The sequence below is a fragment of the Medicago sativa genome, chromosome 7 (genome assembly GCF_051527215.1).
Source record: "Medicago sativa cultivar Bolivia chromosome 7, Bolivia_mono, whole genome shotgun sequence".
Taxonomy (NCBI): Eukaryota; Viridiplantae; Streptophyta; class Magnoliopsida; order Fabales; family Fabaceae; genus Medicago; species Medicago sativa.
In genome coordinates, this window is record NC_140755.1 from 69,902,142 (window position 1) to 69,920,752 (window position 18,611).

The window sequence follows — 18,611 nt, forward strand, 5'->3', positions numbered from 1 at the left end:
GAAAAGACAACACTTTAATGGTAAAACTGTCAAAATAAGATCTTGACATGTGTCATGATCAAAGGTCCATATAGAAGCAAACTCACCTTTACTCTTTTCACTTTTCACCATTTCATTTTCACTTTCACTGTTCCTCTTCTCCGCCAAAAGTTCTCCCGAAGAAAAACTTTGAATTTTCTGCAACTCCTATCTTTAAACACGAACTATTCATCAAATTCTCACCAAAACACTTAAACAATGACGAACGCAGCAGGAACTTCTCATGTGAATCGCGAAGAACCCATTGATTTTACCAAAGAAATCGCCAGTGCTGCTCCTGCTTTTATGAACGAACCAGAAATCAATGAAGCTGAAAAAGCTATCTGGAAAACCCAGGTAATCATCCCTTGTACTGATACTCCACATGCATTTTTAGGCCCCATTTCTCTAGAACCTGAAACTCCAGAAATTAATTCTCTTTTCCCATGCATTGAAACTCAACCTCCTTTAATTTTCACAAAAGGTCCTTTTGACCTAAGTTTTGTAAAATCCAAAATTAGGACTGAACCAAAAACTTATCCCGAATATATTGCTTGGTTAGACAAAGTTCAAAAACAAAAGGGCCAATTTTGGAAGGAGAAAGGGCTTTTTGATCTCATCCAAATATCTCGATATGGTCCAAAATACCATAATGAATTGATATTTGCTGCTTTACATTTTTGGAACCCATCGAACAACAGCCTTCACTTGAAATGTGGAATGCTCACTCCTACCCTTTTAGATGTGGCTGGCCTTACTAGCTTAAAACCAACTGGATACACCTTTAATCCAGATGTTACCACCTCTCAATACTCAGTCAATTTCGATAGCCCTGCTTATGGTATGTTTATAGCTAACAACCATGATACCGAATGTGCTGAAGTATCTGCAGATGAACATGTAGCTTTTTTGACCTACTGGTTATCTATGCATGTTTTTTGCTCAAGGTCAGTCCAAGTCCCTAAGAAATTCATGTGTCTAGCTAGTCAGTTACATGAAGGAACAGATATCTGTTTAAGTAAACTGATTCTAGGTTCTTTATATGAAACCCTTAACCAAACAACTAATAATCTTAGAGATTATCCCCAAACTGGTGGAAATTTAGTTGTATCAGGACCCATATGGTTGTTCCAACTATGGCTTTTAGCCATTTTTGGATCAAAACTTGCTTCGATCCTACCTTCCTTTTACACATCAGCATACTCAGACAAGACCACTGAAGGTATAGGCTTAGCTATGTTTCACCCCGATGGGAACAAGTCTTCACAACAACTTTTTGCAAATGCTTATGAAACCCTGCTTGATTGTCCCATTTTCACCCCTATGATGGCACCATTTACCACTAGGAAATATGGACCTAACTGGTTCAAAGAAGACTTTCCCACCACTTCGAAAAAAACCAATAAAACAGAAATCAATGCTATATGGGAAGCTTATTTGACCCCTACCTATCTATCTAGCAGACTTACACCTGGTAGCCCTTATGGAGTATATGGTTATCAACCTAACCATGTAGCTAGACAGTTTGGTATGGTTCAATCAAAACCCAGCTCTTTGTTCAAAAGTATAAGTGAATGGAAAATTCCTCTGATCGAACCTGTATGGAAATCCATAATTCAAGCCAAGAGAACAACTGTGTTCGAGCCTACATATTTCTCAACATCATTTGCATGCTCTGAAGTATTCTTTCGATGGTGGCGAAATTATTACATACGTCAATCCAATCGAGGGAATCCTGATGAATTGCTGCCTCAACTGATCAGTACTTTTCACACTTTGCAGAACAAAGACAAGAAGACTAGAGGTACGCACATTAAAGAAATTCAGCAATTTCAAAGATATTATCAAACAACATATGACCCTTTACATCCAAAGAGGACAGTATACTATGCTGCTCAAACTCTGAGAGATAAAGTTCGAGAGAAAATTTCAGAAACAATTTTTCCCCCTGGAACACCCAATAAATATCTTTATGTTTTAGAAAAGAAAATGAGACTAGCAAGACTTCCATCTTGTAATCTTGCTTTGGCCTTCAGGCCACCATACCCAAAATGGTTACTTTATAATTTCAAATTCCCACAAAATAATTTAGTAACCTATGCTAAATGCAATTTATACCAATATAATGGTGAACTTGGCTATGAATTGTCCCAAGTTCGAATCGAAACTCCCAGTATCATGGGTATGATTTTTTCTTTCGCTAAAACACATTAATACTATTGTTAAAAGAAATAGTACTTATCTGTATGATCACATATTTCAGCTTTGCCTTTAACTCCAGGAGAAGCAAAGCTTGATGATGCCAGCACCCAGAACACTTCGAAAAGCAAGTCTGACAAGAAGAAAAAGAAAGCTTCCCAAACTAAAGAAGTTGAATCGAAGAAATCTGAGGCTGCATCGAAGGAACCTCCTAAATCAAAGGAACCCAAAGTGAAAACAACTTCATCAAAAGGACATTCTAGATCGAAGAGCAAGAAAGAACAAGCAACTGTTGATCTCTCTGATGATGATAGTGAGGTGGAGATAACTAAAGAACAGATCGAAGCTTCCAAAGTAACACTTCCCAAAGTCCATACTGAAGGAAGAAGGAAAAGAAAACAAGAACAAATATCACTTGTCCAAGAAAAAGAAGTCGAAGTGGAAGCTTCTGAAAGTTCTCCCCCCATCTCGCCATCTAAACCACTCAAACGTCGTCGAAAGACTTCTCATTCTAGTGCTCATTCACATGTTGGTGATAATGGTTCGAAGGTATTTTATCAAAACCATATTTTATACAAAATATCTCTAAATGTCCTGTTTTTTAAGCATCTATCTTATTCTTTTTAGGGTATCGAACAAGAACAAACTAATCCATCACAACATGGGCAAGTTCTTCCTTCTTCGAAGACCACTTCACCAATTGCTGAAGATAAAGAGGATGAGCATGATGATGCTAGCAGTCCAGAAGGTCTTAAAGTGGATCCTCCTCAACATCAACAGGCAGAAACACCCACTGATGACTTGGTAAATGATGAATCACTCAACAATGACCAATCTCATTCTGCACCCACCCTTGGAGATAATGTATCGAACTTTGTTACTGAAGATACAAACATAACTACTCGACAAGATGCTCCTGGTGATGCAGAGATGATTGCTCAACAAGATGCCCCTATGATCGATCTGGAAGAAATCGATCGATTGGCCAAAGATGATCCTTTCAATGCCTTTGCTTTGATAGCTAAGAGTAATACTCTTTTCTCAACTAGCACTGGCCAAACTTCTGATTCATCCAAGGGAAATCCCTCTGAGACTTCAAAAAACAACCTGCTAGCAGAATTTCAAAAGAAGATCATCGAAGCCAACTTGCTAGAGTTGATTGAAAAGGATGCTGGAGCTCTCGCTGAAATCAAGAGTTTATTTGAAAAACTTGATGCTCTCCCAACTGGTTGGAAATTTCGAAACCTGTTTAATTATCTTGAACCAATGTTGGAGAGTGCTAATCAAAATTTCCAGAAGAGGAAAACTGGTCAAGCTCAAATGGCAGAGAAGAAAGCGCATCATGATCAAATTGTGATCGAACTGTCATCCTTCCAAGAGAAATTTAAAACTCTTCAGCAAGAAAGAAACAATGCGAAACAGCAAGTGGTTGACATCGATGCCAAAATTAAAGAACTGGAAGCTCAGAAAGCTGAAATTTTGGCTAAGGATGAAGCCAGAAATCGAGAAGCCAATGAAGCTGTTAACAAATTCAAGCTCTCCAAGGAACTAGAGTCTACCATTGCTCAACTTGCAAATGACAACCATACTCTCGATACCCAACTGGCTGAATACAAAAGCCAAATTGAGAAACTCATCTCATCATTTGAGATTTAGTTCTGTTTCTATTTTATTCTCTAAGACTTTTATTTTGTTTCAGCCTTATCGAATATCTTGGTCTGTAATGTCTTTATAACAATCTGTGGACCATTTTCTATTTCGAACGACAATTTCTTTTCAATCATCGAAATTCCTTTCTTATTTTCTTGTATCGAATTTAAATTTTATTTAAATCCAAATAAGATTGGAACAATTTCCAAGACATTTTAATGATGAGGAAACAAAAAAGTAACTTTTTGTTTAACCCAACAAGTTAAACTTGCCTAGGAAGTTGAAAAGAAATAAAACAAATAAATGACCTTTTAATCATGAATTAATCCTTTTTAAAATAAAATCTTTAAAACTTCCCTCAGATTACAAAGTTAAGTAACCATTGGCCATCAGAATAACTGCTCCCACGTGTCATCATCTTCAAAGCAAGAAGAACCGTTTGATTGAGCCACTTCTTTCAACTTCCCTCCATTATAAATATGATTTTCCCTTTTATAAAAATCATTCTTTTCTTTGTTTCGTCTTCGTCCGAAAAAATCCTTCTTACTCAAAGCTTTTCTTTCTTAAATCATCATGACCACCATTGATAATCTGAGTGATGATCTTTTAGTCAAGATTGCTACAAAGATTGCTGCTCAAAGCAGGAAAGATCTTTTCGCCTTTCGCCATACCAATAGCAGGCATTGGCGCGTCAGTGAGGATTCTGAAGTTTCTAAGGCTTTTGGAGATGATGTCCTCTACTTCCTCTACGACCCCAATGAATGGTACAACAATGCTATGGTGGCTCATTCTAAGTTTGCTTTTAAACTTAGACTCTGGAATCATGGCAACGCCATGTTCTGTATTCTTCGAAGCACTCAACACATGTTGGATGCTAATCCAAACATTGAAGAAATGAAACGCCTCCTTACTACTGCTATCAATGCCACTGGCTCTCTGAGCGCAAGGTACTACCTTCTTCTCATCAATGCGCTCTCTATGCCTATGCCAGAAAACATCCTCGAAGACTTCAAAGATCTTGCATGGACACATCGATTGGCAGAATTTCGAAGCGACATTTTGGGGGAAACTTCAACTTATCGATTTCGCTGTCCTTGGTGGAATAGGCCCATGCCTATTTGGCTTACTAGGCGTCGTTTTTGCAACAACTACCACAACTGTGCAGGAGATGGGAGAATTGGAGGCTGGTATTCACTTCTACCTGGGCCAGATCATGACTACTACCTGGTCAATGCTTGCTTCAGGTGTCGTCTCGATACAGAAATTCGCTGGTTTCTCGATCGTTTTGGGATTGTAACTGAATGGTGAAAACCATTTCTAAATGCTTTTTTGTCTTTAAGTACTTTGTGTTTTCTTTTGTAATGGTTTTTCCATTTTAAGCATTTCGATGTAACCTGCCCATCAGTTGGCATTTTTTTTTTTAAAAAAAAAAAAAAATTAATGCCAAGTTTTTATTTCGAATCAAATTACTCTTGTGTAATTTTAATTTCTTGTAACATCGGTTTATATTTTTTCAAATATTTACCGTTTATGCGTAGAATTCTCTGATCTTCTTGCAGTTCCTCGATCTCATACGCATTATTCGAGAAAACTCTTAGAATTTTCCATGGTCCTTCCCAACTAGGAGACCATTTTCCTAAACATCGATCCTTTTTATCCATAGGCAAAATAACTTTCCAAACTAAGTCTCCTTGCAGGAATAATTTCGATTTAACTCTTTTGTTATAGGCTTTTGCTATTCTTTCTTTTTGCTTTGTAAGCACTTCTAAAGCCATTAATCTTTCTTCATCAATATCTACTAATTCATCCAACATCATATCCAAATATTGATTTGTTGGGATTTCGATTTGTCTTTGAATTCGAGTAGATTGAAGTAAGATTTCTGTTGGCAATACAGCATCATGGCCATATGTTAATCGAAAAGGAGTAGTATTTATGGATTCTTTAGGAGAAGTTCGAACTGCCCATAAAGCTTCATAAAGAAACTCATGCCATTCTTTGGGTTTTTTCTTTTGGCTAGCTTTTCTTTTGATTATAGTAATCAAATTCTTATTTGCTGCTTCTACCTGACCATTTGCTTGAGCATAATATGGTGTTGAAGTCAACAATTTATATCCCATTTCTTCAGCAAATTTTGCCATCTTTCGACCAGTAAATACAGATCCTTGATCTGTAGTAATAGTTTCTGGTATGCCAAATCTATAAATAATAAATTTTTGAATGAAGTTTATAACTTCATCTTGAGTCACATCTTTTAGTGGAACAGCTTCTATCCATTTAGTGAAATAATCTATTCCAACCAAAATATATTTGTAGCCTTTGGATGACTTAGGTTTGATTTCCCCAATTACATCTAAAGCCCATCCTCTAAATGGCCAAGGTTTTACTATTGAATGTAATTCACTAGCTGGTACTTTTTGAATTCCAGCATGTTCTTGACACTCTTTACAACCTTTAGCAAAGTTTATGCAATCTTTTAACATGGTTGGCCAATAAACACCGTGTCGAAACAAAAGCCATTTTATTTTATGGCCTGCTTGATGTGTACCACAAGCACCACTATGAGTATTCGATACAGCCAAATATGCTTCTGCTTCACTAAGGCATTTGAGTAAAACTCCTTCTGGAGTCTTTTTAAATAATTCATTGCCTATTATCATATAACTCAAGGCTCTATATTTGACTTTCCTACAAGTTGTGCCATCTGGATTTTCCAAAAAATTGACTATGGGTTTTCGCCAATCATCATCATCCAAATTGTTAATGACCAAAATTTCAGAAAATTTTGCACTCTGAAGGTATCCTTGAGATGCTTCCATGCCCCCAAGTTTTGGTCTTAACAATTTGTTAGGCACAATGTCTATCGAATTACGCTTTGTTTTAATTTCAATTACCTCTTGCTCTTGTCCCTTCGAAAGTTTGTACCCAGAAGCCAATTGAGCTAAATCATTAGCTTCTTGATTTTCTGTTCTAGGAACATGTTGAACTTCAATTTGAACAAAATGTTTAAGTAATGCATTAACTATAGTGTAATACATTATCAAAGTTTCTTTGAGGCATTTATATTCTTTTGTTATTTGCTTTATTACTAATTCAGAATCACCTCTAATAATTAAACATTTTGCCCCCAGTTCGAGCAAAATCTCTAAACCATTTATTAAGGCTTCATATTCTGCCTCATTATTTGAACAATATTGGCTAATTCGAAATTTATATTTGGTTACTTCATTTGTTGGTGAAACTATAACTATACCTATTCCAGAACCATTTTTATGACTAGACCCATCGAAATACAATGTCCATGGAAATGTTTCGATGCCCCCAGTCACAGGTTCTTCAATGGAATGATCAGCAATAAAATCAGCCACTATTTGGCCTTTCACAGTTTTCAAAGATTGATAAGTTAAAGAATATTCTGTGAGTGCCAAAGCCCATTTACCAACTCTACTATGTAGAATAGGTTTAGATAACATGTGCTTAATAATATCGAAATGGGAATAAACATAAACATCAAAAGGCTTTATATAATGTTTAAGTTTCATACATGAGAAATATAAACAAAGACATAGTTTCTCACTAGGATGATATCTTGTTTCAACATCACTTAAAACTCTACTAAGATAATAAATGGCTCTTTCTATACCATTTTCATCCTCTTGTGCTAACATACTCCCTATAGTTCTTTCAGATGATGCTATATATAACTTCATCTTCTTGTTTTTCAACAAAGGTGAAAGAATAGGAGGATTAGATAAATATGACTTTATGTCTTCAAATGCCTTTTGGTGTTCAGGCTCCCATCTAAAAATTTCCTCTTTCTTTAATCGAAGTAATGACGAGAATGCTTGCGCTCTGCCACTGAGATTAGAGATAAATCTTCTGAGGAAATTTATTTTGCCTAATAAAGACTGCAACTCTTTTTTGGTAGAGGGTGCTTTAGCCTCCATTATAGCTTTAGTCTTATTTTGATTGATTTCGATGCCCTTTTTATGGACAACAAATCCTAAAAAATCACCTGCACAAACACCAAACGCACATTTTAATGGATTCATTTTCAATCCATATTGTCTCATCCTTTCGAATGATAAACGTAAATGTTCTAAGTGTTTGTTTTCAGAAAATGATTTCACAACAATATCATCAATGTAAATTTGCATAAAATCTTCAATAAAATCATGAAACATTGAATTCATTGCTCTTTGATATATAGCACCAGCATTTTTAAGACCAAATGGCATTACTATCCACTCATAACATCCTAATGCTCCTGGGCATCGAAACGCTGTTTTAGAAACATCTTCTTCAGCAATAAATATTTGATTATAACCTGAATAACCATCAAGCATACTCAAATATTCGAAACCTGCTGCAGAATCTACCAACATTTCTGCTACTGGCATAGGATATTCATCTTTGGGAGTAGCGAGATTTAAATCTCTAAAATCAATACAAACTCTTATACTACCATTTTTCTTTTTAACAGGAACTACATTAGCTAACCAATCAACATACCTTGCAGGTCTGATGAAGCCACATTTGAGGAGTCTTTCGATCTCTTCTTTTATTTTTGGTAGAATCTCTGGTGCAAACCTTCTTGGAATTTGCTTCACTGGTTTCTTGTCTGTCCTGATTGGCAATTGCAACTCTACTACCTTTCTACTCAAACCAGGCATTTCATGATAATCCCAAGCAAAACAATCCTTGTAATTTTTCAAAAGCGCCACAATTCGATCTTTGAAGCTCTTAGGAATCTTTGAACTTATGTATGTTGGTCTTTTTACAGAACCATCTCCTATATCCACTTCTTCAAGAGGATCTTGGGCCTTCATTTTTATTGTAGATCCCATTGGATCTTCTTCAAAACTCAAAGGTTCATCATCATAAATACAGTCTAATTTTTTATCATCAATGAGGTCATCAGAATTATTTCCTACTGAAGCATCGAAGACCTCTTCTTCTTTGGCTGTTTCAGCCAAATCGAAGTTTTTCTCGGCTACATAAGCCGTAATCTTTTCCCATATGCTGGGCTCAACCATTGATCAATTATTGATATCCCACCTGGTTGGTGAGATTCCCTTTGCTGAACATCCTTGGTCATCAGTAACCCTCTTGTACGAAGTACTTCTTGTCTTCAGCAAATCTTTCTCCTTTACAGGTATTTTCTCATGGCAATCTTCGTTGTTCACCACTACGAAGTCATCGTCGAATGCAGTTTTCCAACGAAAACCCCATTCTGGAGCAAGTTTTACAAAGAATTTTTCTTCTTTAGTCATAGAACTTGATGCATCATTTTCCATGAATGGTGCAATAAATTGAAGTTGTTTGTCAAAGTTCTTTTTGTTAATATCTTGATTATCAACTTCAGCTTTGAAATAATAACTCTGATCAGCCTCAATATTCTCTACCAAACCATCTTTCCTCCAAATCACAATCCTTTGATGCATTGTAGAAGGAACTGCACCTACAGCATGGATCCACTCCCTTCCTAATAATGCATTGAAATTGGCTTTAGAAGGAACTACCAAAAACACAGTTGCTCTGGTTATGCTTCCTACTACCAATTCTAGTTCGATGGCACCAAGAGATTGTCCAGTAGATCCCTCATAATTAGTGAGCACTACATTATGTGGTTTCAAATCACATTCAGAAATACCAAGTTTCCTTAGAAAAGATTGTGGTAGGAGATTAACAGTAGCACCACCATCTACTAATACTTTGTTAATTCCAACACCATTTAATTTAGCTTGAATAAACAAAGGCTTTAAATGAAGCTTCATGCTATCATCAGGTTTCTCGAACACTGCATGTTGATCTTCGATACAGCCATTATTCATAACATAATAACATAGAGGCCTATGACGAGCCATTTCCTCAGTGAAATCACATTCATCATCATGATTGGCCTTCGAAGATACATCATGTGCATATTCAATTGGTAGTACAGAAACCACACATATAATGTCAAGACTTGGTTCAGAATCTGAAAAAGTAGAAGTTAGAATATCATCATCCCCTTTAGGGATGTTCAAAGCAGAAGATAATGGAGGGAAAATTCTTTCAGTAGCTGGTTTTTTAACCATTTCGAAAACTATTGGTTGTTTTCCCTTACTTTTGTCACCATTAGTGACGTCTTTCAAAACTCCTTCCTTTTTCTGGCGTTGAAAACGGCGCCATTGAGTTCTAGTCATAGGATTCTTACCTTTATAGTTATTTTTGTAAGCATACTTGTTAGGATTAGAACTCTCTGGTTGGTCTGGAACTTTGACAACTCTTTTTACCCATTTTGTTGGTGGTGCTGGAGGCGCATAATGACCAGTTTTCTTGCCTCCAGAGAAAACCCAAGTATCAATAGGAGACTTCGATGAAGGAACGAACGTCTTCTTATGGTTCTTCACTTGATACTTCTCTGAAGTTTTCATCTTGTAAGGAACACCTCTTTTGTTAAAGCCAAACTTAGAACGGTTCTCGAACCACCCTCCTTTACGTTTTGTTTGAGGTTGATATCCTTCAACTGATTTCGCAGCTTCTTTATCGAACACTGCACTGCATCGAGGACAAAGCATAGCATGGGTGTTAGATATTTTACATCGATTTAAAAAATCAACCAAATCTTCTTCAGCCTTTGGATATGCTTTCTCCATTTCCTTGGCCAATTGATCTTCAGTAACCACTGGCTCTTCAATTCGATGGTCCTCAGTAACCATTTCTACATCAATATTATCTGAAATTTCCACCATATTGATAGAAATACCAGCAAACATGGATTCTACCACATTGGTAGACACATCAGCAAACATGGACTCTGCCTTTTTCATAGGATCTCCATCCACTTGTTGTTTTGATTTCTCTCCAAATTTCAGCCTCCCTTCATCAAGAGCTTTTTGTACAGAATCCCTGAAACGAGTACATCGAGATATGTTATGACCTAAAAAACCATGGAATTTACAAAATCCTCTTTTCTTCCTTTGTTCCAAAGGAGGTAACTTCATATTAGGTGGCACTAATATTATGCCATCATTAACTAAAAGATCAAAAATTTCTTCACTTTTAGTAATATCAAAAGTATAAGTTTTAGAAGGATATTTATCATTCTTGGGATCTTCAGGATTCTTTCCATTGGATGGCCTCAACATTTTACAAGCATATGGAGGTCCATCTTTTAATTCTGCCAGGTTTATATCATTGTCTTCAATGATATCTAAACCCCAATCGAATTCGGGTTCACTATCTCCTGTTTCTATATAGGCAATTTTTTCTTTTTTGGGAAATTTGTTATGAGTTCTAGTTTTTTCAGCTTTAAGTCTTTCAACTTGTCGAACTCTGTCTGCCAATTGGGCCATGTCTCTTAAGTACTGGGTATCTAATTTCTTCCGAACAGAATAATCGAGGCCACCAGCAGCCATTTCGACTAATTCATATTCTGGAACAGAAGTAAAACATCTAGCCTTAAGGAGACGAAACCTATTGAGATAATCATCGATTGACTCATGACTTTTACGTCGAACACTGGCCAATTCTTTCAAACTAATCTTAGATTGACCCATGTAAAATTGTTCATGAAAGGCTTTTTCTAATTGGTTCCAACTATAAATTGAATGAGGAGGTAAAGTTGTAAACCAAGTAAAAGCATTTTTTGTCAAAGAACTTGGGAAATATTTCATTCTCAAATTTTCATTTTCTGCAATATTTCCTGCTTCCATGAGAAACCTAGCAATGTGTTCGACAGTAGATTCATTAGTTTCTCCAGCAAATTTGGTAAACTTTGGAATTTTCCAATTTCTAGGCAATTCAGCGTCTAAAACATACTCAGACAAAGGAGACGCAAAATTTGGTCTACGTAAACCCATATTAAAACCATTTTGGGCTAACAAAGCCTCGACAATACCCGCTATATTATTCTGACCATCGAAATTGTTCCGACGGGCTTGTAAAACCACTTGATCGGCATCTTGGTTTCTGTTAACCAAAATGGGTTGTCTTTCAGGTTCTGCCTGAACTTGTGGTTGTACTACTTGTGGTTGGACAAAATTTTCATGATTTCGAACCACTGGTTCATCAGCAATTATTTCAATTGCCCTCACATTTCGATTTTGAGGCAATGGGTTATTTTGGATTGGTGGAGCGCCAAAGAAATTGGCAATTCTTTCCATTTGATCAGACAACCGTTGATAACTAGCGTTGGTATCTCGAATCAAAGGATTTATGACAGTACCAATTTGTTGGGTCATCATATTAACCATATCATGATTAGTTTCTTCCATAGTTTGCCTAATGGCAGCCATAGAAGCGTTGGTTAAATTTTGTTGGGGACTTCTATATGTTGTAGATACCCCAGGACCAAAAAGTTGTGGTAATGAAACATTTAAATTCTCTGAAAACATATTACCACTAGTTTGTAAGCCTTGCATCAATGATGATGGCATACCATACGGCATTGATCTATGATCCCAAACCCCTTGAATAGAAGTATTATTTGGATAATCATGGGAAGTTTGGGTAACCATCGAAGGCATGGCTTGAGAAATTACTGTGGCCATCGAAGGCATGGCCTGAGACGATATTTGAGTGACTGTATTACTAGTTGGAACAGCCTGTGATGTTCTAACATTCCCTGGGGATGAAACATCATCTTCAACCGTCACTTGATCCACATCTTCATTTGAAGATGTTGGATTTGTTTTCTTTTGGTTGTTAGCGCGTGTCATATTAAGAAGCAATTTCTTGTTTCTTAATTGCATACACAACAAAACAAACCAGAATTAAAACAAACTCTAACAAAACTATAAACAAAAACACAAACGGTCCCACTGGGCGTGCCAATTTGTTTACGTTGGATTTTCGTAAACAACCGCTGGTTTACAAATGGTAACTTGCAAGATCAACCAGTAAATCTTAGGACATATTGTGTTTGTTCTTGTTGTTAGAAATTCTGTGTTTTTGGTGTCAAAAATGTAAGAAATATGACAAAAAACAATCGAATTCAATCCACTTGAACTCAATCGAACTTGATAAAGTAAAGTGCAAGAACACTTAAAGAACAAAGGGTAAATTGCATTGATTAAACAAAAGTTGGTACACAGATTCATACATTGCAACTTGTGACTCGTTTCTCGCTTCCATACGGATACTTTGAGTGTAAGTTTGTATGACGGAATTGTGACCTGTTTTTCCTATGAAAAACTACTATTTATACTAAGTCTAGAAATAACTACATTTCTTTGAAACTAAAACTACAACTGCCACAAGTCGACAGTTTTCCTTATTTGAAAACAAACTTAAAATAAAAACTGACTTAAAGAATAACTGCTGATAACCACCTTCGAAAACTGCTTTATCGAAGTCTTCTGCCATCTTCGAACCCATATTTGCTTTCAACACAACACTCTGTTCGAATCTTCTTTGAATCTAGGTCAACTATACTTTGACCACATTTATTACAGCTAGTAAAATATATTGGCTAACACTGGCAAACCAGCCTTTCTTCTTAGAAACGGACTACTTGACCAGAGAAGCAAGGTTGTGTAAGCTTCTAAAGAAACAGATGGCACAGCAGCAGCAAGAGGCTAGAGAAAGGGAACAGGCTCTTCTCCAGAGGCAACAACAGCTTGAAGAACTGTTGCAAAAGAAAATTGAAGAAATGGAGGAGATGAAGAAACACAACAAACCAACCCTTAGTTGCACACCTTTGTGTTATTTTTGTTTGTTGTTTGTTTTAAAATTCTTAGTCCTTGCTTCTGAAACCATCTTGTTTTATTTTTATGCTTCTGAATGCTTACTGCTTCTGACTGCTTAGCTGCTTCTGATAATTGGATATTCATGCTCATATATTTTGATCTGATTGAATTAATTAATTTCTTGTATACTCTCTCTTGTTTGAGTTTTTCTCAAATCTTTTTGTCTTTTATGTTTTTTTTTTATTATTTTTTTGATAATGACAAAAGGGGGAGTATATGTGACAAGTATTTAAAGGCTCTGAGCCCCATTAATGGCATTTGAAATTTTTGAAAAACTTCTATCATTTTTTTTACCCTATTGGTATAAGCTATGAACGAACGAAGGAGTATCAAAATTCAAGTAAAATTAATTGAACCATTCTTCTTATCTATAAGTTAATTCTTTCAATGATTCAATTTTTTTAAAGCTCTGATATTTTTATTGTGCGAAAAATGAATTTAATTAACCTGGATAGAACTTAGGGGGAGCTTACAAACCTCACCTTAAAGACTATCAGACTCAGGGGGAGTTTGAGCTTACAAACCTCAGACTTTGAGCTTACAAACCTCAGATCCCCAAAGTCAACTTGTTAATTAGATTAACAACAATTGATCAATTTTAAATACTTTTGTTTGTCATCATCAAAAAGGGGGAGATTGTTGGAACAAAATGTGCTTAACAATGAACCTTAAAGAGTTTTGATGATAACAAGGTATTAAAAATTGTAAATTGGACTAGCTAATATTTGTTCAAGTGTACAGGACCATAATTATAAAGTTACATCATCATTGGTTCTGAATGAGCAAATAAAGAGCAAAGGAAATGAAGCTTAGATGATTCTGAAGGCAAAGCGCTCCTGAAGTCAAGCTGCTCCTGAAGAAATACCGCTCCTGAAGTAAAGCTGCTCCTGAAGAATAGTGCTTCTGAAGACAAGAGGTCCAGAAGCCACATCATCAGAAGCTGCACCATCAGAAGCTGCAGAAGTTGCTTCATCAGAAGCTGCCTCATCAGAAGTCTTTTCACCAGAAGCTGAAGATCAACTGGATTTGCAAAACATTCAAAGATTGAAGGATCTACATTGCAAAAGCTGTCTATTGGATTCGAAAACATAGCAGAAAATTAGTGGAACATTGCAACGGTCATTTCAAAGGTGTTTGAAGGCCTGTGCTTGCAATTTGGACGAAAGCGTTGACATTGTACTTTGTACGAATTGTACAACCACGTTCTCCACCACTCTGTTTTGTGTCCACGCTACAAGACAAGAAAACAGCTCCAGAATACGGTCTCGCCTGCATATATGTTCCTTTGGATAAGGAATGGATTTCAAATTGGTTCTTCGTAGGACAACAACCAAATCAGGCAAAAGATCATTGGTGAAAGATCAAGCTTCAACAACGACTCTTTGGTGTGCTGGCAATTTCACAACGTCTCTTTCACACCTCTATATAAAGGAGTGAAGACCTAAAGATTTGGTAATGCATGAACGCTGAACGAAAGACTCATAACATTTTTACAAGTGCCAAATCTCTGCTGAAATTGTTCTGCATTCACTTAGAATTTCTGTGTCTCAAAGTCATATCTTAGAAATTCTTAAGTCCATTGAGTCTGTATCTGATTTGTATTGTGAGCACCTCTGATTGTATATCAAGTGTTCAACCTTAAACAATTTTCTGTGTAATTTTGTTTAGTTAGGAAGTCTCTTGCAGTTGTGCTTGAGCAGGAAGTCTCTTGATTGTGTTCTTGAGCAAAGGAAGTCTCTAGCTTGTGTGCTTGAGCAAAGGAAGTCTCTTGCTTGTGTGCTTGAGCATTTGTAATCAGATATTACTCATAGTGAAATCTCCTTGGAAGTGCAAGGGGGACTGGACTACTTCCGGATTGTGGAAGGAACCAGTATAATTACTTTGTGTTGTTCTTCTTCTCTCTCTCTGTTTTATTCCGCTGCACCTTGATTCTGATTATCACTTCAGAAGCTGTCTCACTTAGCTTCTGATCAGTGTGTTCAGTTTTTAGGAGAATCGAAGAATTTTTCAAAACACAATTCAACCCCCCCTTCTTGTGTTTTTCTCACCTTCACCCATGGCATCAGCTCTAATCAAATTGATAAGTTCCTGTGGCGCGGTCGGATGGAGAACGAAGTCAGAATCTGATGACGCTCCTAGCTTGGCCATGAAGTTAACACATTGATTACCCTCCCTGAGAGTATGTTGGATAATGAAATTTCGAGAGGCCATGACATCTTTGATATCTTGAATAATCACTGCATAAGTGTGGTTGTAACAGCCCGTTTTTCGCTAGATTTATTTTATTATTTATTTATGTGTGTTCTATGTGCTCTTATGTGATTAATTGTCTCTGTGTGTATTTTTGGTTGGGATTCGTAGAGTTCGGTGCTAGAAGGGTATTTTAGTCATTTTGGGCTTAGGGGCATTTTGGTCATTTTGAGGGCAGTGGCAATTTTGTAATTTTGCAGAAAATTATTTTTAGTGCTTAGTGAGGGTTTTATTTTACTAAGTGCTAGAGGGTGTAGTAATTATTTTATTTACCGTTAAGTGACCGTTAGTGTTATATTTTACCGGTAAGTGAGTAGTGACATTTTGAGTGTTAGAATAGAAATGGGTTAGGCCCATTAAGGTTTAAGAAATAAGCCCACTTGAATAGAGCTAGTATATAAACTCTAGTGTTGGTGAGAATTAGGTTTACAAACATTTTTACTTCATTTCATTTGAGAAGAGAAGAGATAGAGGCTAGAGGGAAGAACAAGGGTTAGAGCTTGAAGAGGGGATTCATCATCTAGGAGCTAAATTGAAGCTTTGGTTAGAGATTCTTGGTGTTAGAGGTAAGAGGGTTAGGTTTCAACCATAATTCATCTCTTTTCCTTTTTACCCATTTTATGAAATTGATGAATTAAACCTAATTGATTGTAAATTCGTGTTCATGTTTTGATGCAATGTTTGGGTATGTAAATTAAATGTTAATTGAGTTGTTGATGATGAAATTACATGCTTAAGTTGTGGTTATATGTATACTTTGCATTTTTGCCCAAAAATGGTGATATGAGATGTTGTTGTGATGAATTGTTGGTGAATTCATGATGTTTAGCTGCTGTTGTTGTTGATAGATGTTGTTGTTGATGATTAAAACATTGGGTAATCATAATTGGAGAGTTTGATATGACCTTGTGTTGTTTTTGAATATTTGATGAAAAATGGGTCAAATGATGATTTTTGTTGTAAGAATGTTTTGATGCATGTTTTACATGATTTTGAGTGTCTTTTCATGTTTAGAAATGTTTAAACAAACTTTGGGATCAAATTTGAGCTTTGGGAAGTCAAAATTGGGGTTTTGGGGTGAAAAAGTGAGTTTTTCTCGTAACAGGACTGTCCCAACTCGCCACAGCGAGTGGGAGGCGAGTTGGAGGCGAGCAGGAGGTGCTTTCGGTGATGCTTACTCGCCTCGCGAGTAGATTTACTCGCCACGGCGAGCAGCACAGTGGCAGCATCCCCTGTTTCGCGTTCTTGCGTCTTTTTCCCTCGTTTCTGTTTTGAATTGGCTTTCGGTGTAAACATGAAAGTTGTAGATAATTTTGTTAGCTTTCCAATGGCTTTGGTTTGACTTGAAAATGATTCTTGGTTTTTGAGTTATGAGGGAAATACTCCAAGGTGTTCTTGGTGAAATTTTACGAAAAATCCGCATAACTATTTCTAAATCGACCCAAACCCTTTGGATTGTTTCCAAACTTCAAACTTATGTTTTATGAGTTCAATTAAGGTGTTTAGTAGTATTTAAACTATGATGTGAGGGATTTAACTTGTTTTGCTTAGAAAATGGAAAAATTCTTGAAAAGTGTTTCGGTGAGACGAACCTTGTGATTTTTATGAATTCTTCGTATTTGGCCGATGAAATGCTTATGTATCCTCTACTGCACCTATAAGTGACTTGTGAGAATACATGGCATAGGCAATTGAGCTTGTTTACTTGGTTTTGACTCAAAGTGTTCAATTAACTTAATGTTGTGATTTTGAGAGACGAACTTAACTAAAGATGACTTTTGAGAATCAATTGACTTGTGAATCCTTATGGATATTTGATATCACATATATGGAGATGATTGATGGTGTATATTTGTGTGACAACTATATGTTGCTTGTGTTGTGGATGTTGTCGGCAATTGTATATATGTTATGTGGTGGTGAATTGTTGTTAATTGCATATATACAAGTTTTGGTGATGGTGAGGTGATTATTGTTTGTGTGAACATATGCATTTGTAGTTGGGTCATATGTTCATGCATACATGACTGATGGTGGTGGATTTTATATCCAATTGAGGTGATTACGATGTTTTTGTTGCATCGAAGGTGACGACCTTGAGGTGTTTGGTACCACATGCATCTAGATGAGTCTAGAGACATTGCATAAACTGTTGGTGGATTGAATTGCATTAAGATGTGTTTTGATGGTTGATTATTGCTAATTGTACTTGCGGATTGAATTGTTAATTGTTGATTGACAAGGTGAGGTTGTGATATGTGTATGATACACTTGTGGATATGAACTTGATATAATGATATTGAATGATCTTGGATTACTTATATGTTGTGAATATTGAGGAACTATGTATGAATTGTCATTCTTTATCCTTGATTATATCTTTCATCTTCAAAGTTCTTGTTAATCTTATATGGATTATGATGATGTAATGCTAACCCTCAGTGGTTTACCACCTACCTTTCCGTATGGACGGGTAGATGGAGTGCAGGATGCTTAGTTGTTGCGTATTGATGCCGAGGAGTGGATATCCTCTTTTTCATGCAAGTGTCTAGATTAGGGCTCTGATCTAGGATAGTCATTGCATGTTGTTTATTTGACTTTGTATTTTGGAGTTGTTGAGATATTCTGTTATTTGAGATTTGGAGGATACAGTTGTATTTAGTTTGAAGATCCAGATATGTTTATGAATTATATGTTGTTCCGCTGCTATGTTGTGTAACATGATCTTTATGCATGTATGATTTGTGGTTTATTCGAAGA

The 18,611-nt window shown here is 36.3% G+C and overlaps 1 protein-coding gene and 1 long non-coding RNA gene across 2 annotated transcripts; both read left to right on the forward strand.

Annotated features, from left to right (window-relative positions):
- The first annotated feature begins 237 nt into the window (after positions 1-237).
- On the forward strand, positions 238-4,017 carry LOC146908098 (uncharacterized). The gene is made up of 3 exons (XM_085729223.1): positions 238-502; positions 2,282-2,766; positions 2,845-4,017. The coding sequence occupies exons 1-3, from the start codon at positions 238-240 to the stop codon at positions 3,871-3,873; spliced, it is 1,779 nt and encodes a 592-aa protein (XP_085585349.1). The 3' UTR covers positions 3,874-4,017.
- A 12,276-nt stretch (positions 4,018-16,293) lies between these two features.
- Positions 16,294-18,611, forward strand: LOC146908099 (uncharacterized). The gene is made up of 2 exons (XR_015020521.1): positions 16,294-16,417; positions 18,329-18,611. It is a non-coding gene; the product is annotated as an uncharacterized LOC146908099 (long non-coding RNA).

Coding starts and splice junctions, on each gene's coding strand:
- LOC146908098 (XM_085729223.1), top strand. CDS start 238: ATGACGAACGCAGCAGGAACTTCTCATGTGAATCGCGAAGAACCCATT. Junction 503..2,281: donor TCCTTTAATTTTCACAAAAG/GTCCTTTTGACC, acceptor CACATATTTCAG/CTTTGCCTTTAACTCCAGGA. Junction 2,767..2,844: donor TTGGTGATAATGGTTCGAAG/GTATTTTATCAA, acceptor TATTCTTTTTAG/GGTATCGAACAAGAACAAAC.